Raw genomic sequence first — 22,359 nt, 5'->3', positions numbered from 1 at the left:
TTTCCTCCAACATAAAAGTTCTCAATATAAATCTTATAGAAGCATTATATAAAATTTTCTACGAACTCGAACCCAAATCCAAGGTAAGCCAAAATGGTACCTTCTTCTGACCTATGTACATCAAGAATACTCGCAACATACAAAAATACCCTCTCAATTTTGATACTAATACAATGAATTTAGCTATCAATGACTCAGCTTATAAAGAATATAACTTCTACTGCTAGAAAAATATTGATATCCGTCTCGTTAGTCGAGAGCATCCATCAAAAGCCAAAAACTTTTGATGCGAGATCTAGAAGGGGTTCTAAAGCACTGGGAGCAAACTTTCTAGCGAAGAGAAAACACAGTGAAGAAGGTTGGTTATTGTAAAAGCAAGTGCCACGCTCATTAATTTTCTTCTTGAAGAATTCTTCGGTTATATCGGCCTTCCCGAATGTAGCAGGGTGAGCGCCGCCCCTCGACCAGTCCACCCAAGTGAGGCTCCGATTTGCCAAAAGATGAGCGGACTGAATTGCCAACATCGTGGGAAAGTAATGTTCATCCACATAACAAGCCGGTCTACAGAAATCTTTGAACTTGGGGTAGTACTTGGTGTCTACAACTATGTCCAAAGCAAGTTTCCTGTTTACTTCGAACCACTGAGCACCTTTACGCCACTGAGTGAGGTTGACCTCAGGGGCCATATTTTCGTTATAGCGACCTCTTCCATAAGGCCCAGGTTCATCGAACGAGCCCACGAAGCTGTACCTGGACCTCAATAGGTAAAGATAGATGATGCTGAAGTTTTGTAGAGGAATGCAAGATTCAGACAGCAGGACAAACCATTCATTGGATATATCAAGAAGCGCATTAGCCAAGAGTCTCTTCTCAGCATCGCACATACTCATCATCCCCCACTCCGCCACCTGCACAGTAAATATTTAAGGTGATAAGAATATGAGAGTTCCCCATCAAAAGCTTGAGAATTTCATCCTACATGTGGTTATTGTCTGGCAGGCACAAATTAAAAACAAACAGGACAGTGAGTTTCTTGAGAATGGCTTGGGCAAATAGCACCATATTCATTTTGTTAGGATAATCATATATCATGGAGCAACCTCTCAACGAAGCTTTAAAAGTCTTATTCTTGAATGATGAAGATAATTACACTTAACAGTAAGAGAAACTTAACACAAAAAGTGAATAACTCCAGGAGATAACTTGATTATTTACATATATATTGACATGTTTGGTTTTACAGTGAGGAGGTAGCTCAAGATAAGGGAAAGAATCATCTTCTTGTATTTGCTATTGCCATAAGCAGCAAGTGAAGCAACCTATCATCACACATGAGCCATCTTAAACCCAAGTATATGGGGTAAAAGACAGATCATTCTTCTTTTTTATTAAATAATATCATCAAGAATCATTTATAAACCAAAGACTTGGCGCATTCCTCGCCAGGATTTATGCTACTATACTGCCAGTATCAATAAAAATAATCTGTCTTAGTCCTACCCTCGATTTCTCTATAAATCCATATGCAGAGTCATTTTAGGGGTTCAAACAAAAATGAGATAAATACGGCAGTCCATCAACCTTTCTCATGATGAAAAAAGGTATGATCAATCCTGATTATTGTGAATTCTTTGCCTATCGCAAGACTCCATAAAAGTAATCTCAACACTGTTAAGCAGGAAGCAATTCTAATTTAACCGAGCAACTTAAGTTACAAGAGGAGGTCATGCACCAAGTGCAAGTGCTTTTCGACATTTCCCTGTGATAGTAGAACTAAACTTTCTTTTCCCTATTCAAAAGTACATCCATCCATCTGTACATGCGATAGCCAAAATGGTTGCCCTCAATATTATGTGAACTACAATTCAAATATGAACGATGCAATCCTTCTTGATATAATGAAGAGCTATTTTTGGAAAGCTTCTCTTCTCCACTCCTACCTTCTGACAAAGAAACTGCTTTTACTTTCTTACCAAGTGTTAGCAAGAATGAATCTACAAGCAAATCAAGGATAAACCTTTTTAACAGCTAAAATTATAAGGGACGCTTGACTTGTGCCTTTGGTCGTGAGCATAAATAAGGCAGGAAACGCGAATTATCTCCCAAAGTGGGAAATAACCCAACCATATTCCTGTTCAGCTTTTCCCTTTTTCTCCTTATTCAAAAATTTATTTAAGAGAATTCTACTGAGAGCAGCAGCATAGCAAAAGACCAGCAATTTTTTTTTTTTCTATTTAGAAAAATGGTAACTTGTAGTAAACAACGAATCAAAAGTTAGGCTCTGCATTTTTACATGCATGAATTCTTCAGATAAAGATCTAACAGGACCAGGGAAAAAAGTCAAGCATTAGCTAATGATTGAAATAGTCCGCAATCAGATGATCCAAATTGCAGATTAGTAATTGTTTAACTGAAATAACTTAATAGCACGAACACAATGGAGGTCCCAAGAAGCAGATTAGCCCCGGTAACACGGACTACTGACTACATCTCCAACTAAATAAGCCACAGTTCCCATGAATACATAATGCAGATTAGTAATTGCGTAACTAAAATAACTTAATAGCACGAATACAAGGGAGGTCCTAGGAAGCAGACTAGCCCCGGTAACATGGACTACTGACTGCATCTCCAACTAGAATAACCACAATTCCCATGAATCCCCAAGAAAGGCTAGAATTGAAACACCCTTAAGGAACAATAGGAACATAACCAGCAATTTGCAATAGTCATAGTGTCAACACATTGTTAGAACTTATGCAACCAAATACACAGAAAAAGGCTTCAACAGCCTTTGTATCGTCATATGAAAGAGGGAGAATTCATATTCTTTCTCGTGGTGGACAGGAGTAAAAATTCTCACTGTGCTTGTCGATGAGAAAGAAACTAAACTCAACAGAGAAACATGAACTTTGATGTCAAAGCTTGCTGATACCTGGCTTGGGATCTGTCTCTGGTAGAAGACCGATGTTGGCGGAAAATCGGCGTGGTAAGATGGAAGCGAGTGGACGTAGATGGAATATTTGTCCTCGTTCCCCTTGAAGAACCTCTCCCAGAGAGGTGCCAGTGGCAGCGGACCCTTTGTCAAGAACATAAACGCGATCTTGGGTTTCCTCTTGAATGGGTAAGTTTTTATCCGTGGCATGAAAGACGCCCGCCAAAACAGCTCAGAATCGTTCATGGTATGCAACAAATTCGACGGTGGCCTAATCCAACTCCACAACCTACTGGACTCTTCAAAGCAAGGTCTTATGTTGGACTCCGCCACCGGAGCAACGAGAATTCGACCTTGAACATTAAAATATTTCACAGCATACAAGCTAACAACAAAAAATCCGAGACCGACGAATAGAAACAACACGAAGAACTGGAGAACCCGCAATGGAAAAACCCTAGAGTTAGATTGGGTTGCTCGAACGGCAATGGCTTCCTTCCCTTCCTCCATCACCACCGCCCTTGATTGCATGTCTGTTCGCCCAGCAAATGCTCATTACATGGACCAACGTCTCCTATGGACAGATCCCAGAAGAACCCACATCTCTCTAGACATGTCCTTAATTTCCTCAAGCAAGAAAGGCGATATTGCGTTGTGCCTGAACAAAATCAGGAGGACCCAATCTTCTTTTTCAAATGGGCAACAAAAAGATCAGCTCTTTCGCTAGATGGGCATTAGCTGAAGAGCAAGTTTCCCCAAACAATGAGTGATGTTCTAACGCAGACAGCCCTCGCTGAGATTCCTGGACTAAGCACCAATCAAGACATTAGAAATGAACACTACACGCACGCGCACTCAGAGAGAGAGAGAGAGAGAGAGAGAGAAAGACAGATCATGGTTACCATGTGGGCTGCTTTTTTGTAATGGGGCGCACAGATTCCAAGACGTCACGCGATTGCATACCCAACAAATTTTGAAATGGTGCGATCAACGAATTGCGCACTGTTCAACACATTATTAAATTTCCGGCAGTTTCGTGAATGGCCAGCCACTTGCGAATCCGAATGTCTGCGGCTGCATTTCTCACGAGAGAGAGGGAGAGAGAGAGAGAGAGAGAGGGGTTTAAGGAGGAATTCTGTTTGTCCCTCTCAATACGTGGCGCTGCTTTGAAACTTCTTAATGTTGTACTTGTCTTGGGTTTGAACCTGGACCACGTGACTTTGAGTTTTGACAGCAAGCAGGGTGAGGGTCGGTTGGGCCAAAGACGAAGAAACCTAGAATGGAATGGGACACGTTTCATGGGCAGTTTCTTGATGGCTTTGGTGCCTTGTCTGCTGACTTGACTCTGCTTTTGGGCTTCAAAGTTTTCTTTTTCCCCATTTCTTGAGATCTTATATGGGAACTCTCCACGGTTCACGGTTTAGCCGTTAATACCCAATTAAGTAAAGCTCGAGTTCACAAGGTAACGCGAGAATTGTATGCTTTGCGTACCACGAGATGCCGGATTTGATTCTAGTTCTGTGTATGTAACCTCTCGAGATTTAACAAAGAGAAAGTCAGTAAGACTTTATTCTTATTCCGACGCTGGAAGAGATGAATTTTATTTTATTTTTTGGTCGAAAAGAGATGAATTTAATATCATGCATAAAGCTAATGTAGATACTGCTGACAATAACAAAAGGGGAAGAAAAAGGGGAGCAATATCTGCGTCTTTCTTTTACTTCAGTTCATCCAAAACCGCGCATTGATTCTTTCATTAATTTTTCAAAACTTTCGGATATAGCAGTTCATAAATACTCTCCTAAATCGTATTCCAACTTAAGCCCCATTTGGTTCAGCATTTCTCCAAGGGGCTTTCGATTGAGGAAATTCTCAACCGTTTGGCAGGCATTCCCAATAGGCTTTCGGCCGAAAGCCAGTATTGAAAATGCTCAAAGCTAAAACCTGATCTTGATCAGTTTTGGGCTTTTAGCATTTGCCAATGTTGAAATCAACTTTTTTGCTCCCAAACTACCCTCACTTATTCTAGTTTATTCCAGTTTTGCCCCTCTTATTACTGTTCATCTTTTGCGCGAGGGTGGCCGACAAGGGCAGCCGACACCGGATCGGGTCGACGAGAGGCCGGCGAGGTCGCACAACCCAGGTGATGGCCGCTTGAGATCGCGTGACCGCTCAGGCGCCGCCGCAGGCAGATCTGGCTCACCGGCGGCCGTAGGCCTTCGCCGGCTCCGGCGAAGGGTAAAGTAAGTTTTTTTTTAATAAAAAAGAAAATTCCCAAAGCCCTTTGCAAAAAAAATTTGCTAAATACTATTTGAGCCAAAATAGCTTCACAAAGGATTTTTTACCAAACATTATTTGCATTTCTCCAAGGGGCTTTAACCTAAAGGTATTTACATTCCCCAAGTCTCATTTGCAAAGTTGAACCAAACGGGCTCTTAAATTGGCCCAACTCCATATTCTCTGTAATTTCATTTCTTTCCTTTTTTCACTACTGTTCAGCTAAACAACACTCCATTGTTTTCAATGCTCCAGCAACTGCCAAACTGTTCCACATAGCTCCTACTTCTCGGCCACTCAAATCAAGAGCTAAATGCTAAGAGCCTGTGCTCATACAACACGCTTGTCATTGTAAGATAAGACTCGAAGAAATTTCATTGTCAACCACTCAGAAGCATATATGCATTTGAAGAATAAGTCAGGTAGCACGGACCCAAAAAAAAATCCATATGTTCGACTGAGGCGCTAGGCCCTCTGGTCACTTTCTGCTTAGCAGGTATTAGTTAATACAGTAATTATCTGGGACATGAAAATGGGCTACTCATGCCGTTTCTTTCCTTTCTTCTTGTATTGATTGGAAGATACGAGCTGCCGATTCCGCGGCCGACCTCGGGTTATGAGGTACAACCTTGATCACCTTTTCTTGCTGGTTGCTGCAATGCACCTGCGCTTTATGATCTGACTTTGTTGGATCTGTAGGAAAGAGAGGAAGCGCAGCTCCTCCTAACCTATCGGGGGGACTACTTCCAGTACTTCCCTGAAGCTTATTTTCCTTCACAGTTTGACTTTTGCTGCCACGACACGAGATTACTCGACTTACCTGAATCGACACGTTGCAGGAACTCTGGTGCGGTTGACTGAAGTTGACGTTCCCAGTCGACCACTGGTTGACCTGCGGATTTAATTGAGAGCCCAAAATAAACGGATTGCTCATCTGTTCGACGGCTGAGCTAGCAACGGGTGGATTCATCAACGGTATTCCCCAAGGCAGAAAGAAGGTTTGGCCCACTGGAGGAACCCTGGGAAGGATTCCCATGGCTTGTTGGTGGGAAGCCGGGATACCAAATGTCGTGCTTACATCGTTGCCCCTGGAATCGAAGCTTATAGGCGCGCAACCGCCATAAAGGGGTCCAACAGCGCCTCCTCCTGGAGGGCACACCGCAGAATAGGACTTATAAATGAGCCCTTCCGGGGGGCTCATCACAGGAACTAGCCACCGGTTTCCAATGGGTGGGAAGCACCACGGGGCCGGTTTGCAAGCTGCTTGATTTGAAGTTTCTGAATTATGGCTTTGTTCTGGTCGCTCACCGAGCTTCTTGCTGAAGTCACTATTTTTTGAAGGAAGAGGAAGTTTTACCGTTGAGGTTGCGTTCCTCTCTTGGGTGCTTAGCGAATTGCTATTCAGCAGTGTTGTTGCTTCTATGAGACGTTCGGATGGAACTGACTTTACTGCATGGAGTTCTACTAAAGGCTTCCCAAAACAGAGACTACTTTCGAGCAGATGAGGAGATCTTGAAAGAAGTTTCTGCACCTGGATCACACAAACAAAAGGGTACCACAGGTTCGCTTATTAAAACCATGTCCAAGAAGATAGAGATAGATCCATTGGATAAGAGGCAGAGCAACTTTGAGTCAGCAAGAGAAGGTATACCTTTATTAGCCTATGCAACTCAAACACTTGCCCCGCAAAGATCCTCTGCTGACTGCAGATTGGACAGGAGAAATGAGTTAATTATGAAATGAACAACATTTTCCCAAACAAGAAAGGATTACGGTTGGAAAGATGCAGTTTTCTGCAAAATAAGCAAAACATAATGCATTTAGTGAACCCATCTACACGTAAAAATAAAAACGTCAAAGAAAGTAGAGCTAAATATTATTCATTCAACTGCAACAACATATAGTAAGCAATTTGAGCAATGTCAATGTACTTCTGTTCCTACAAAGGCAAAACGTGTACTCTGCACGTTTTTTTATCACTTATACTCGCACGAAAAACTAATTGTATGTTGTCTCTACAAGTACACTAGATCTAGAGGTGAAGTGGAAAATCTCAATGGTTTTCCAAGGAATGCGCATATTTATATTTCCGTTACTCATTGTAGTACTTCCATAGATGCACTTTGCACAGGAGAATTTCCGTTTACCCATCATCCCAGACATTGAAAGTTTATCGTGTTGGCCCCCACATCATATTGACGATGTATTTTTTTTTTTTTTGTCCAAGTTGATTTTTTTTTTGCTAGAATTGTCCAAGTTGATTGATGATAGTAATAATGATAGTATCCCACTCATCAATAATTAGCATGACCTCTTTTGCCATTTTTTTTATAGCCTGCCCCTGACTATCAACCACAAGTTCCAGCCAAAATGATGACAGTACACTCTTCAACCATAACCAGATGATGCTTATCACATTGTCTCACATGGACCGTCGGCTTGAAATGAATTCTTCCCGTGTACAAATGCATACTAAGAGTTTGAATTGCTCTGCAACAGCCAATCTGCTAACCTTAGGCTTCACCAAAAATTTCCTAATATGGTGGCAAAGATTAACAAATGTGGCCTTAGGATCAGACACTGCTTTTCTTCAACAGGAGAGAGAGAGAGAGAGATTATAAGGGATATTAGGGCTAATACTAGCTAGCAAGGAAAATCATCTGCAAGAGTCAGAGAAAGAACTAATTGGAAAATGATTTTCCACCAAAGAAGAAAAAATGGAATTTCTAGATAAGATAAAAGGCAACTTACTTGACAATGGCTTTTCTCGCATTCCAGAATTGTTTTTCACCTATTACTCCAACAACGTCATCCGGCAACATAAACAAAGCAGATGGAGACTCTTCCGAACGGTCCAAGACACTACATCCATTTCCTTCTGATGCTCGGATGGGATGTTCACCGTCTTCATGATCATTATTGTCACACTCGGGCCCGTTTGCACTATTTTTCTCATTCTCAATCAATGGCTTTGAACGCAATCTACTCCTCATGCTTGAAGCATTGCCCTTACTTAATTCCTCTAAAACTTCACCTCTAACCATTGATATTTCTTGCTGGACAGGACACCCCTCACCCATTGAAATCTTCGAACATGCTAACCCATTCAACCCATCAACCAAACTGCTTCTACATTCTCCAATTATAGATGGATGAGATCCTTCTGAAGTTTCAGATTTTTTGTCTTTGCTTAATGGGGGGAAAGATGCATCTGTTTTCTCCCTACTTAATGTGACTGGCCTCTCATGACTTGCCAAAGACACTTCTTGATTGTCCAGTAATGGATTTCTTGTGCATTGTTTTGACTTCATGCTGGTGAATCTTGTAGGGTCAATCTGCTTTTCTCGAGAACTCCTACTTTGGCTTGAATCGCCCATGTGTAAGTCAGGATTAAGCTTGAGATTTTTGTTGTGCTTACAGTCACCATCGGGAATTAATACTCTCTTGGCAAGAGCTGCAACAGTAAAATCATCAGCATTTCTGCGTTTCCTCAGAGCAACTCTCTCGAAATGTGATGAACCACGTGATTGCATCAAGTTGATCTCTCTATTTTCCATCAAAGAGTCGCCGGCGGAAGCATGCAGTTCAGGTTTCCTTGTAAGATGAGTGACCTCTGAGCCACAAAAAGGTGTCAACGCATTGCTTTGGTTTCCACCACCCTACAGTCACCATATGACCTACCGATTAATCACAGTACACCTAAATGTCCAAATCAATGTATATGCATGATCACATATCAGAAATATTCAATTCCACTACTATTCTACAATTAAGAAACAGAAAGGAAGTAAACAGAGAATGCTCTCAAGATAATTGGACTTATAGCTACAGAGCAAGCTCATGACCAAGAACAAAAAATTAACGAAGGAAAGAAATTGCTAAGAACTTACAAAAAGCCATGGCGCCGAAGAAGCTAAAGAGCCGCCCTGGTTGAGTGGAAGGGGCAATAACGATGTCGTTTGAGAGTTGAACCTTTGTGAAGGAATGCTGAGCAGCTCATAGAGAGCCATTTTGTTCCTGGGAGGTGCTCTCAGCCCCCCTTTTTCCGCATCATTCACATGAAATCTCGGAAACATCGGACTCGTATTAATCTACTTCTCATCGTCTTTCACTTCTCTCATTTTCCCTGATTCCCTCCTCGTCACAAGCTCCACATACTTCATCTTTGCCTTTTCTTTCCCAACCAAAAATTGCTCAGGTACACCCCATTTCAACCCATTTCAAGAACCCTCCACAAAAGCACAAAAAAGTCCCTCATCACTCGTCTCAGACCATCCAGCTCATAAAATTCAAGTTTTCCCTCAAGAACACCCAATCAGATGCAACAGTCCTCTCCTTTTTCACACAAAATCAACAACCAACATTACGACAACACAGCAGAATTGTCCATCTTCATCTATACATAATCCACAACGGCTTGGAGGCGAGTTCATAAGGACCCAAGAACCTCAATGCGCGAAAGGCAATGGCTCCAGTTCATAAAACGAGACCAAGAACATCAGCAAGCTGCCTGAAAAGGGACAAATCCACAGATTCCAAGGCCGACCCACCTCACAAGATCACATGTACACCCCAAAATGGAACAAAAGAGGCACGCATCCGAACTCATCCACGAGCATCCAAACAAACAAAATCACCTCGAGGGAGTGTTTTTAAGCAGGGACTTCCTCATTGGAGAGAAAAGGGCACCCAACAGAACAAACTGCCCAAAAATAAACACGAGAAACGGAGGCAACCCGAGAAAGAAAAGGAAAAGAAAAAAGGGAAACTCAAAGGAGAGTGTGGATAGATATGCACGAGGAAGATCCGGAGACTCGGCTTGAGAAGAGGGCTCGCACTGACAGCATTTCCACACAAATTCTGAGAATATCACTCCGAAAATAAATGAATAAATCCACCAATCCAAAAGGAGAGAGAGAGAGAGAAAAAGAGCGAAGCAGACGATGGCCACCCGGAAAAGGTATGGGCGTGGCGGGTCCCAAGTGGATAGCACTCAAAGCAAAATCATCTCTTTACACTTTCTATCAAAGCCTACTTCATCCCAGCCATCAAATTCATGGCCGACGCACATAATGGTCGAGACGCAATGAGTTCACAATTCGACCATGCGTGACAAGAGTTTCTCTTCCTACAAATATCCTCTCCGTCCACGAAGAGTTACTGCATATAGCCATCAGCGTCGCGCCACGCCAGGCGGGCCGAACCCCACGTTCTCGGGGAGGACAAGATCCCTTGGCCCTTGATGATCTTCACGTTCTCCATCCATGCCATGCAATAGCTAATCACGTTTTCTCTTGTGGGTGTGAGCACGGCGTTTTCGTAGAAGTAGAAAAACCAAACTCCAAGCCCGAAGAATTCGTTTGGCCTTCTGCGTCGGTGAGTCAGGCAAAGCGCTGCAGCAGAGGCCGTGTAATCTCGCGGTTCATCGTTCTTCTGTGGCTGCAAGGAGATGAATAAGCACCGATCGATAAGTACTTTGAATGTCCTGAAATGTATCATCAGGTTGTCAGGTACTCACAACCCGCCGTGTTACTATCATAGTAAACATGTACCGCCCATTAGACATGGACACAGTTCGAAACCGGTCGGTTCCGGTTCGTGGCCATGTAATGAACCGAACCGGCGGTTCCGCGGTCCGGCCCGCTACCAGTTAAACCCGCCGGTAAAATTAAAAAATAAATTATGAAATAAAAAAATAAAAATTATCAAATTATGAAATAATGAATTATTCAATATAAAATGTAATCAAAACGTACATTGTAATCAAATTTGGGAAAAAAAAGAGTTTCTCCACTTATTTGCAGTTTTTCTTTTTTTGGAACCGGGCCCGTAGGTCACGGGCCGGTTCCGGTTCCGAACCGCGGTCCCGGTCAATGGGCTGGTCCCGGGTTTGACCCGGGCCGGTTTCGGGCCGGTTCCTGACCGAAACCGGCCTGTGGCCATGTCTACCTCCCATTAAGCACGCAATAAATCGCGTTAAGTTCTATCAAATAATTATCTACTCAAAACTCGTGACATTCTAAATCTCAACTAGAAAACCTGCGGAATATGGAAAATACGAGAGTGAAAAAAATAATTGAAGATCAACGATCGTAAAAACTTAAAATGTAACGATCCTAAAATGAGAAATCAATCGTTAATGATATGTTGAAATAATGATCGACTTTCTCTAGAGGTCAACAAGATTGTATAAGTAAACCTCAAGTATTCCGGCAGAGTAAGAGCAGTTGGGTAAATGAGTTATAAAGTTTAGATCTCGAGTTTAGCCATTAAGTAAATTTAAAAAAAACGCCCCAAACTCGAGTAGGGCGAAAACAATGTTGGAGTTGGTGAATACTTCGAGAACCCTTGTTTCTCACACCGGATACGCCCACGTGAGCTTAGGGAAACTGAAGTGTTATCCGACGACATGTGACCCCTGCGTGCGGAATGCGGGGGTTCGGGGGCAGCGCCCCCGACACGGGTGTCCCGCTGCCCGGTTAGCGGGCGGGGGTTCGGGGGCAGTGCCCCCAATGGGGGTTCCGCTACCCGATCAGCGAACGGCTGCCCCACTGACCGGGCAGCGGGTTTGGGCTTTTATTTAAGCTGGCCCGTATGGTGCGAGATTAAGAGATTTCGTATAGGTTTAGGTTTTGGGCCCGTTTGGCGCACATATATATTTTGCTTGTTTTTCTGATCATTGTAACGAGTTGAGTGGCTGAAAACCGAAAATATAGTGAAATCTCTTTGCAGGACGTAGCCCTATTCGAGGGTGAACCTGGGTAAATTCGTGCATCGTCTATTTTCTCTGATTTCTGCGTGATCGTTCTGTTTTGATTCTCGATACATCCCTTCAAACAATTACGCACATTTGCTAGATAATCGAACCTAGAGACAATAAAAGATATGACATCATTCTAGCAATTAAAACATACCGAGTACCGGGCATCGAGTTTCCCTGCCTATAAAAAATCACACCCGGCCCAATACCTAAAGGGTTTTCGACGGTCGACTCGAAACCCATCCCGCTGCTCAAAACCCGTTTAGCTCTCATTAGGCTGCGTTTGGTCGTCCGGATTTCTAAACAGGATAGGACTGGATAGGATATGATAAGAAATCCTGAGATTTCTTTATATCCTATCCACTGTTTGGTGGACTACGGATTTAAAGTCGGATAGGATAATTTTTTTTTTTTTTTTGCTATTCACGGGTCCGGAGGAGTCGGTGAAGGAAAAAAAGCCGAGAAATTTTTTTGGTGAAAGCACACAAGGTGTGGGGATGAAGATGACGGCGAGTGGAGCGTAGGGTTTCTGGAAAATAGTCATTAAAAATCCTATCCAGGACTATCCCACCTCCCCCCCTCGGATTTTTTTATCCGGGCTATATCCGGTCTATATCCGACCTTATCTTATCCTGGACCACCACCAAACACAGAATAGGATAAAACATATTCTATCCTGGCTTTTATCCGATCAACCAAACGTAGCCTTAGAGTTTATACGAGTCGGGTGCCCGCCCACCATCATCCCTAGAGCCATCTTCTCATTTTCAGAAACCGATCCGAAGAGAGTCGGCATTACAGAGAGTTCACGTTTAGAAATGCGAATGGGCCGAAGTTGGGCTTGGTGGGCCCATACAGGCGAGGGTCGCCATCTCGTTCGTGGCCCGCGAAAACCCAGACTTTTGTGGGGGCCCAATGGGCTTTCGGAAGGGAGGCCAGTCACGTCGTTTCGGAGGGGGTGGAGACAAAGATCGGGAACAGCGCACGTACACGACAAAAACCTCGCAGCCACGAACCGGGTTCGGACAAATCGGAATTCTCGAGAGTCGACGACATGTCACTGTCCCCGTCGCGGTTTTTGTATTCCCGATACGAGCGCCTCCCCAACAGCCTGTCCCCTTGTGTTTTTTGCCTTGCTCGAAAATGGATACATCGGTATTTAATTCCTTTTAAAATTTTTTGAAAAATACATTTATTCAAAAACAATGCGTAAATTACATAAACTTTGTTAAAAAAAAAAAGAAGAAAGCTGTAAAAGTAATAATGCGCATGGTGTACAAAAAGAAGGACGTTTACAACCAAAATGATTAATTAGTTAATCCACGCAAGATGCCCACTCTTGCTCTCATACCACTTTTTTTTTTTGTCATACTCTCGTACCACTTGAAAAGGTCTCGCATTAAAGGTGGAATAAGACAGGACAATCCTCTAAGGGTGAGCGGTTCCAGATTCCGTACAGGTTCCAGATAGATACTGAAACCTACCAATTGGAGTAGGTTCCTTATTTTTTTGAACCTGAAACATACCGTGCATACCTTGAAACCTGAAACCTAGCATGTTACAGGTTCCAGGGTTAGTTCCAAAGTCTACCTAGGTTCCAAGGTCTACCCAGATTCCACCTGTATTATTAATTGAATTATTGCAGTTAAACGTCATCTTTTATGACCACCACTTGTTGCTACAATCCACTAACCATAACTTATATTTAGATTCACGAAAAATATGAAATATTAACAAAATAAAATTCTCAGTCATAAAATGGAAGCTTGGACTAATGGTTCCAGATTATTCATTCATCATTGAACGCTATGGAATACCGCAAGATCGCGCTAAGACATAGATCGCGCTAAAACCTACCCATTGAAATAAGTTTCCCAATTTTTCGAACTTAAAACCTACCCATACCTTGGAATTTGGAACCGAATAGGTTCCCACCGGTCCGGTTCTCGGGTTCAACCACGCTCACACCTACAATCCCCATAAAAAAAAAAGGGTGATTAGTAGAATATACTAAAAGCTTAAGCCACTAGGCGGAGGCAGATCGCGCGTACATAAAAAAACATATAAGACTCGTTGTTAGTCGACGTGGGACATTTCAACACCCCTCTTACGTGCAAATCAGATCAAGAGTGATATGTGGAATTTGATTAATATGGAGTAAACACGCGCGCGAAATGGATAGCACTAGCACATAACTCTCGCACCATGTTAAACTATTCTATTTCATAACCAATGAGAATGCTATTACAATTAACTTAATCCTAAATAGTATCCGAATATGATGCTAAAATCGACTACAGTTCCTCTGGCCGGGGGGGTAAAGGATGAAAGAAGAAATCATAATCAGAAGATGATGCCAAAATAAGGAAAGATTCTCCAGCCCTACGATCAGACGGATGGTCCCGTGTATGTAATTTAAAGCTCCCCGCCCAAGCCCAAGTCCACCGTTGCGATCTCCCACGTGGGGACGATACCAAACGACGGGGGTTACCGCCAATACCCGCCGGCCACGTGTGCAGATGGAGCCCCTGTTCACGTGTGAGCTGTCATGATAGAAGGGCGAAGAATTCTTCGGGGGGCCCACCCACACAAGTGGGGACCACCATCGGATTCATAACCAATCCAAGCCGACGGGCGACAGCTCAGCTTTTGTTACGGAGGCAAAATGGAATGCGAGGGAGCGAGAGCGAAAGCGAATGGGCATTAATTTCGATTTTGACATTATAGATCGAGATAGTTTATTTGTTTTTATCCTATATAATGAAAATGAAAAATATTCATCCATTTGTCGAGGTACCTCTTTTCTTTAACACAAGTTGACACATATCGAGATTTAGCAAAAAAAAGTTGACACGTATCGAGAAAGTAAGACCGATAGTGCGTTTTATTTCGGAGAAAATTTCACGATAAAAAAAAATAATTTTTTGGAAATAATTTTTCGGGAAAATGTTTCCCCCCGTTTAGAGTAGAAAATTTAGTTTTTTAACTTTAAACGTGCATGTTTTCTTTGATCATAAATAGTTTTTCGTTTACTGATCATTTTCACGTGTGAAAGTCCAAAAACTAATTCGTGGAATTCTCTAACTCAAACAAATCCTAAGTGAAAATGGAAGCATGAAAAATTTAGAATAAAAAAAATTCAGAAATTTAAGAAAACTCTTTTGAGTATTGTTGCGTGAAGCAGAAGAAGAATTTAAATGCGGGGGCACTTTTCCTCTCCTCCTTTTCCACCACTCACTCTCCCAAACCACTTTGAATCGCGCCTGAAAATTCGTTAACATTGTGGAGATTAAATGAATGTTATAGCTTTGAGATAGTAGCTCCCCCCCTCAAGGTAGCAAATATACAAAACAAAAAAATAAAAAAAAAGGCTCCACCCCCTCAAGGTTAATGACACCAGAAAATTCGAAAAATTCGGCACTTGTCTACTCGGAAACCCGTCGATATGAAACGGGCACGCCATAGTTTATGATGGGGAATCGGCACGATATTAGCGATGCAGCTACCCTTGCTCGGTTTTGGGTTAGACATCGATGTTGTCACTTAGGCATTTTGTGGTGCAAGCAAGCTCTTTTAGTTAGGTTGCCTTTGACTATTGTTCTCAAAAGATAGGTCATTCGAGTCGGCTCTTGAGCGGGCAAATTAGATGAACCGAACCGAACCGAGCCAGGGCCGTGGAGGAAGTAAATTTTGTATAAGAAAAAAAAATGCTGGATGTACTAAGAATGTATGTGTCTTGTCTTTTATACAAAATACTTCTTCGACATAAATAAAAGAGGAAAAAAGAAGAAGCAGCAGAAAACAAACGTGACTTCCCACCATATCGAAACAGTGCACGACCTCCAGCTTGTTGGAAGGTCAACTCACGGGCTACACCTACCCCGTTTTCCGTATTTACTTGTCCATTTTGTTACGTATCGAATGCGTAGTTTTGTTTACACAAAATGATCTAAATTACACCGAATTCATCACCGGAGAAAAAACAAATAAAAGTGGCGATTTTTCGTTCTTAAACCGATAATATCCACTGAAACTCGAGAATCTTTTCTCATATAATTTGAGAATCCACGTAAGGCCAATGACGGCTTGAAAATACTATTTAGGTAAGTAGTCGTGAAATGAAAACTACCGCCCGCTAATAGAATGATGTCGACGTCCGAACCCTCTTTGTATAACGAATTTTCACACCACCGGTGTTCCGAACCAACGTCGGTCCAAACGCAATGTGTCACTCCTGGCTCTTGCACCGTACAAGAGACATTTTGTTTGGTTTTGTTCCTCGTCACTTTCCGAGAAATCTCAAATGGGGAGGGGAAAAGCTTTAAACAAATGGGGCGAGGAGGTGAAGAAAAGCATGAGAGTTGACAAGCATGAGGGACGAGATAACGAAAGGTGTCCTTTATAAGGGCCTGTGGGAACCCATTCACTTAGCTGGAAAATCATGGGGTGCATGTGGGGTGTGCTCAGAGATACAATCTCTCTCTCTCTCTCTCTCTCTCTCTCTCTCTCTCTCTCTCTCTCTAGATGTAGAGCACACAGACATGGAGTGACATCAAAGTCTGCATGAGAAAACCAGGTGTGTTCTACATCTATGGAGACTTTGATATCAGTCCATGTCTGGGTGCCTGTGAAGAGACAAATTTTCATGAGCACCAACTTGGTGTTTGATTGTACTTAGGACTTTGCCCCCCCAAAACTCACCATTGCTCAGCAGATCTCACTTCACTGAGCTTGCCAATTGCCATAAGAAAAGCAATCCTAGGAGACTGTCTGCAAGTCTTCTTTCCAAGGAGAAAGAATATCGCTTGAACTATAAAAGGGCCGGACAGGAACTTGAAGATGAGGTCATGGCTTTACTATTTAGATGTTGCAGCACTTTCGGGTTATGTAGAGATTCAAAATTGGCTCCGAGATTGAGAAAACAATTTCTTATGTCATAAAAACCGTTTGGACGGTTGAGCAGGGCAATCTCATTCTAATCTCGGTTAGTAATATATGCGGATTGAAATGCCGACATGTCTATATCATCATTTTTCTTAAAATTATGCCAAAAAAGTTCGCATTGCCATAAATAGTATCGTAAATGATGTTATCATGATGTCAAATCAATTGCATATTATGAACAAGTTTTGCTTGTATTTTGTAATAAAGTACAAGATTTTATAGAAATGCCATAGCTAATAATAGAATTGAATTACTTTATGTTTCTAATGCAAAATCACAAGATTTCAGTAAATATGAAATAAAGTAGAAACATTTTAACCAGATAAATTGTTCTTGACACGTCACAAATACTTGTTCCATTCTATTTGTATATAATTGAGTTTACTCCAAAAAAATGAACATTTTTGCGTGAGTTCAACAAACGTGCTTGAGATGGAAATTGTATCCATAATCATGTAGGTACATGTCTTTTTATATGAAAGTGCGAGCATTTTACTAAGAAGGTATGTCTTTATCAGTCTCAGATCAATCAAAAGCTTATTCAAGCATTATACACTAGTAGATACATGCATAGTCCAACATTTCGAAAAAAATATCCAAAAATTTGGAAAGTGAGCGGCAAAACCTTTATATCCTATCCACTTGTTTATCTTGAAAGTTTCATTAAATCTTTTTTCGCTCGCATCACAAGTTTAAATTTGAGAACAATCAATCAATATTAAAAATTTATTAACTAGTAGTAACCATGGTAATCATCGATGACATACGATTACACGATGATAATAGGCATACAACGACTCAATTATAAAATCAATTTAGAAAGTTTTACGATGCCGTAACTATTGTAAATCTAAATATTCATAATTTTTCATTTGTCGCAATAGTGAGTCTATTTTGTAAACTAAAAGTTTCATTATGAACATAACTTGTCATTGTAATTCCGAGGACACCTTTTCAAAGTGCGGAACGGGGTAAGAGAAATTCGCAAAGGCAGATGAAACAACACACCTTTTGAGGGATAAAAAAGCAAAGCTAAGCTAGGCTCCACACTTAGAATTATCTCAGTTGCAAGAACTTGTTGGCCGCATAAAAAGCACAACTTAGAAAGCGAACATAAAGCGTTATGATTAATCCATGATTAATAGTTCAAAAGAGAGAATCACTGTTATGAAAAGATGCTTACTTGAACCCTGCAAGCTCGCAGAAACTTTACAGAGCGCATGGAATAGCATGAGCAAATGGACCCAAAAGTAGGTCAGATCTTTCCCCACTATACACAATAAATTAATAAGAAATTAAAGAGCACGGCATAGGATAATTCATTATTTTTTTCCAGATTTTCAAAAAAATATTTCCTCTCTCTGAAATCTCATGCTCTCCCTCTGCAAACATGCACTTCTCTACTCTCTTACACACCCACCGAAAACTGACCAAACACCCAAAAACCCTTATCATTTCCAATGCCATTACTCTCATAAAAATATAGTTATTGTCATGTTGAGCTTATAAATTTTTCTCATTTTGAACATGCTCAAGTACTATGCATTAATATTGTTAAGAAATTTGGAATCATGTCTCCATCTTCTCTACCTTATCTCTATTTATATAAACCTAGTCTTCCGAAAGGAACACACTTGGGCACTAGATCAAGAGGCGCTGTCATCAACCTCGGCTGATCAACTTCTCATGCATAAGCTAGCTCTTCGACTTCTTCTCTCATGTAAGTTCAACAATCACATATTTTTCTTATTTTTCCTTTTGGTTTGCTTTTTCACTCTATTTATTTTTATTTATTTTCTGGGTCTTCAACCTGAAACTGCAAGGATTTGATTTGCTTTCACATATTGGAAGACAACTTTCAGTTGCCAAACTGACGTTAGCAATTGTGTTTTATTTTCTTTTTCCTCAGAGTAATCCTCAATGATTTGATGGACATATATACACGACAGATGGAGTCATCAATGTCATAACCTTTTATCACAAGTCAAAAAAAGTTTCTTCCTCCTCCATTCATCACTAAACATTCCTTTTCTTGGAGATCCATAAGTTGCAGAGACATGAAACTGGATCAGGTAATAACTATACTCCTAATTATGATTCGAAGCTCCTCTATTATAGCTTTCTATTTCTTTCGTTTCTGAAGGAAAGAAGCTCTGAAACTTTTACGCCTGTGCCCGAAAATTGCAGGAATAAACCATCACATGGATATCTTTCTGGGTCATTTTTCAAGAGTTGGCACAGATCAGTGCTATCAATATTGATACATCAACAATGGAAGATTTTGGGTGGCCAAGAGGCGTGCAAGTCGTGGACAACCTGACGTCGCTTTGGAGCATTAATCAGCAACAGAACAATAATGGGAGCTTCAACACCAAGTCCAAATCAAACAGCTGTGGATTTAGTGGTGGTGGTAACACAGATCATCATCATCATCTTCTTGTGGAGTTAGCTGGCACGTTCAGGAATAATTCAGATCATATTGAGATTCAAAAGGTGAAACAAATTACCAACTCTAGCCCTGAAATAATGCCTCATCCAGTCGTTCCTCCTATCATGGAGGAGGCCATGGGTGTCTTTTCGGACTCAGCAGTCGAGCTTTCACCATGTTTGGTCAGCAACTTTTGCTCCATGAACACATTTACGGCAGCTTTTCCGATTGCCAAGAATGTCGGCGTTCCCAGCGAGCTCAACTGCTTCCTCTCTGGAACCAATCGCAACACTATCAACACGAACACGTCCATCGAAGAGGACGGTGTCGTGTCCAACGTTATTTTCTCCGAATCTGGAAGCTTTTGGAGCAACTTCGCCAACACTCCTTCCGCAAGCACAGCAGTTTCATCTGGAGAGTCCGATCCCATGCATCATCATCCCAGCCATGAGGCCAATACGGCCTCACGTCGTACCTCCACAGACAAAGTGGCTAGCACAACGACGTCGTTTTTCTCCAAGAGAAAGAACGTTGACTTCAGCAACATGAATAACCTATTTGACTCGGATTCTCATGCCGGAGAAGGATTCAAGCTTGTATCTGAGGTCCCATCGAGGCCTAACAAGAGGCCCCGATCGCAGAAGCAAATCTTCACCACGGCAACAACCTCTTCGTCGTCCAAGAACATCAACTTCCAGCAACAGCCGTCATCGTCCGGCTCTTATTCCTCCATCGACCAAGAGCCAGACCCGGAAGTCATTGCCCAGATGAAGGAGATGATCTACCAGGCTGCGGCCTTCAGGCCCGTGAACTTGGGGTTCGAGGTGGTGGAGAAGCCAAGGAGGAAAAATGTGAGGATATCGAGTGACCCGCAGACGGTTGCGGCGAGGCAAAGGAGGGAGAGAATCAGCGAGCGGATAAGGGTTTTGCAGAGGCTGGTCCCAGGCGGGAGCAAGATGGACACGGCGTCGATGCTCGACGAGGCTGCTAGCTACCTCAAGTTCCTTCAGTCCCAAGTGAAGGCGCTTGAGAGCTTTGCCAAGGATGACAACAACAGTTTTGTGTTCTCTTCTTTGCCTTTTGGTCAGTCTTTTGTTCCCATGCAAAGCCATCATCATGACCTCCAAAACCCTTTTGTCAACCTCCTTCATCCTCAGTGAGGATAGTTAGGTTTGTCCTCTCCTTTTTTGCACGGCTTTCGAGCGGTTATTGCATGGACAGCGTCTGTGCGGATTTGCTTCAGGTCGGAATCAATGGACCACGCAATTGTCGAAGAATGGATGATTGTGATGGATCATCCAATCCTACCGTTGACAGAATTTGTGACGAGTATTTTTGTTCAAGCGTACAATAGATCTGTCCAAAAAGATCTAATCAATCTGCCAATCATGTCTCTGAATTCTTTGTAATGATTGCTTCCTCTCAAGATGCTTTTCACATTTGTAAGTCCAGTTATATAGCTCACTAGTTTTGATTAGTTAAGGTTTGTAACGATGGCCTTCACCATAACATTTATATGTGACATGGAGTTGAAAGCCTGACCAAATGATACTTGTTGTCCCCGTTCATCATCACATTTTTGAGGGAGTAAGCTTTTTCGCCATTTGAAACCTTGCAGCTTCCACTATGAACACGTTTTGCTGTCAAATGGGAATGAGGATAATAAGCTTTTTACTGTCAAAAAGCAAGTCAAATATAGTAAAATGCATCTCTCTCAGCTTTGCAAGGCCTTTTTCCGGGTGAAAAGGGGCTCAGCAATTATGGCTGCTATGATTATGATCAACTTCAGATCAAGGGTTAAAAAGCAATCGTCACTTTTCGTTCAACTTTTTCGGTTTGAATTGGTGGGACTGTTCACTCTGTCCCATGCATGTACTTAAAGCTCTCTCTTTTCTTGGAGATCTTTATATGCTCTCTTATTAATAACTAAACTGGATTCTTTTGCGCTAACCAATGCGAAAGACATTCTCTTATTAAGAAACGGGACTGGTCCTTTGTCTCCTTGATTCAATCCAAAGCGTGCTCTCGATAAAGCCACCACCCTTCATTCGTATTGCTCCGCACATGCCTTCACTCATTCTTCTTTTTTGGCCGGTGGCTTCGTGTTTGAGAGCTGGAAACTGAATAAAAAACTCGAAACCATTTAAGAAATCCTTGGAGTTATGCAATCTGTGGCTTTGTGGTCGTGCTTCGGAGGCCATTGATGGGTTTTGTCCCGACGCCTATTGTCATTAGGGTTTCGACAAATTTTTGGCGATCATGGTTCTCATCATCGTTTGGATTTTCCCGAGGCTAGCCGGATTTCGAACTTGACATATTTTTACTGCTTCTGCAAAAATTGTGAGAAACCACCGCGGCTAATAATCCGAAGGCTTGATTTGGCGATGGAATGTATGATTTATTATTTGAATATGCTCTCACACTGATTATAGCTCATAGATAGATTTCGATATGAGCTTGCTTTAGGAATGAGGTTTGTTATGATAATTAATTTAAACAAAGAGACAAATGAGGGGCATTGAGATTTATATACATGATTCCTCAAGTAGGACGATCGTCAACCCATCTTGAAACCTTAAGTTGATACATAAGTGAACATGCATCTCTTTCCCGTGATAGTAAATATTGTTTTCTGGTAGAAAAAAAAAGTGCCCTTATGAACCCCTATGGACAGGACTACGCTACACGTTAGGTCTATGTCGATTGCCCCGTGTTGAGGCACGAAGGGCGAAATGGACGAGCCTAAATCATATTCCCTTCTTGAGCTCGATCGACCTGCCTAGGCATGGACAGATTTTGTATAATTTTTTGTTCTTGGCCCATCCATTGGTTAGGTCTGTGTTTTTAAGGAAAAATGATACAAGAGGAATTGGGACTGTTGATGGTCAAAGAGATTGAAAGTAGTGTGGATGTATGTATTGGCAATTTGAAACTAGAACCTTCATTTACAGTGCTATTGAAACCCGAATTGGAGTGCTGGAAAGGGCGTTCGCATGCAATTTTTATCAGCCATTA

General features: G+C 41.9%; 3 protein-coding genes across 6 annotated transcripts; 1 reads left to right on the top strand and 2 right to left on the bottom strand.

Moving 5' to 3' along the window:
• Positions 1-18: 18 nt before the first annotated feature.
• LOC115678285 (glycosyltransferase BC10-like) lies at positions 19-4,077 on the bottom strand. 2 transcript variants are annotated; one of them, XM_056311461.1, is made up of 3 exons: positions 3,838-4,077; positions 2,936-3,593; positions 19-908 (listed from the first exon to the last, which is right to left on the bottom strand). In XM_056311461.1, exons 2-3 carry the CDS (start codon positions 3,464-3,466, stop codon positions 267-269), a joined length of 1,173 nt encoding a protein of 390 aa, XP_056167436.1. In that variant the 5' UTR covers positions 3,467-3,593; positions 3,838-4,077; the 3' UTR covers positions 19-266. The 2 variants fall into 2 exon arrangements, with proteins under 2 accessions (XP_056167436.1, XP_030457491.1); XM_030601631.2 differs by lacking the exon at positions 3,838-4,077 and having other exon boundaries at positions 2,936-3,805.
• A 1,442-nt stretch (positions 4,078-5,519) lies between these two features.
• LOC115678283 (protein HEADING DATE 3B-like) lies at positions 5,520-10,555 on the bottom strand. 3 transcript variants are annotated; one of them, XM_030601629.2, is made up of 4 exons: positions 9,103-10,555; positions 7,964-8,871; positions 6,864-6,915; positions 5,520-6,743 (listed from the first exon to the last, which is right to left on the bottom strand). In XM_030601629.2, the coding sequence occupies exons 1-4, from the start codon at positions 9,286-9,288 to the stop codon at positions 5,754-5,756; spliced, it is 2,136 nt and encodes a 711-aa protein (XP_030457489.1). In that variant the 5' UTR covers positions 9,289-10,555; the 3' UTR covers positions 5,520-5,753. The 3 variants fall into 3 exon arrangements, with proteins under 3 accessions (XP_030457489.1, XP_056167425.1, XP_056167424.1); XM_056311450.1 differs by having other exon boundaries at positions 7,964-8,825; positions 9,103-10,553; XM_056311449.1 differs by having other exon boundaries at positions 7,964-8,911; positions 9,103-10,552.
• A 7,970-nt stretch (positions 10,556-18,525) lies between these two features.
• Positions 18,526-20,954, top strand: LOC115678273 (transcription factor bHLH87). Its single transcript, XM_030601620.2, has 3 exons — positions 18,526-18,636; positions 18,826-18,988; positions 19,104-20,954. Exon 3 carries the CDS (start codon positions 19,188-19,190, stop codon positions 20,502-20,504), a length of 1,317 nt encoding a protein of 438 aa, XP_030457480.1. The 5' UTR covers positions 18,526-18,636; positions 18,826-18,988; positions 19,104-19,187; the 3' UTR covers positions 20,505-20,954.
• The last annotated feature ends 1,405 nt before the right edge of the window (positions 20,955-22,359 follow it).

This window comes from Syzygium oleosum, unplaced genomic scaffold (assembly GCF_021117445.2).
Source record: "Syzygium oleosum isolate NSW1041296 unplaced genomic scaffold, Sole_v2.1 Sole_v2.05, whole genome shotgun sequence".
Lineage (NCBI taxonomy): Eukaryota > Viridiplantae > Streptophyta > Magnoliopsida > Myrtales > Myrtaceae > Syzygium > Syzygium oleosum.
Note: the sequence above shows the minus strand (reverse complement) of the source record. Positions and strands in the feature narration are given on the sequence as shown.

Bases quoted from the DNA above. Each gene is read 5' to 3' on its own strand.
- LOC115678285 (XM_056311461.1), bottom strand. From the start codon at position 3,466: ATGCAATCAAGGGCGGTGGTGATGGAGGAAGGGAAGGAAGCCATTGCC. The intron at 909-2,935 runs GTATCAGCAAGC...TTTACTGTGCAG, and splicing joins AGAGACAGATCCCAAGCCAG to GTGGCGGAGTGGGGGATGAT.
- LOC115678283 (XM_030601629.2), bottom strand. From the start codon at position 9,288: ATGTTTCCGAGATTTCATGTGAATGATGCGGAAAAAGGGGGGCTGAGA. The intron at 8,872-9,102 runs GTAAGTTCTTAG...TGGTGACTGTAG, and splicing joins CTTCGGCGCCATGGCTTTTT to GGTGGTGGAAACCAAAGCAA. The intron at 6,744-6,863 runs GTATACCTTCTC...TGTGTGATCCAG, and splicing joins AGTTGCATAGGCTAATAAAG to GTGCAGAAACTTCTTTCAAG.
- LOC115678273 (XM_030601620.2), top strand. From the start codon at position 19,188: ATGGAAGATTTTGGGTGGCCAAGAGGCGTGCAAGTCGTGGACAACCTG.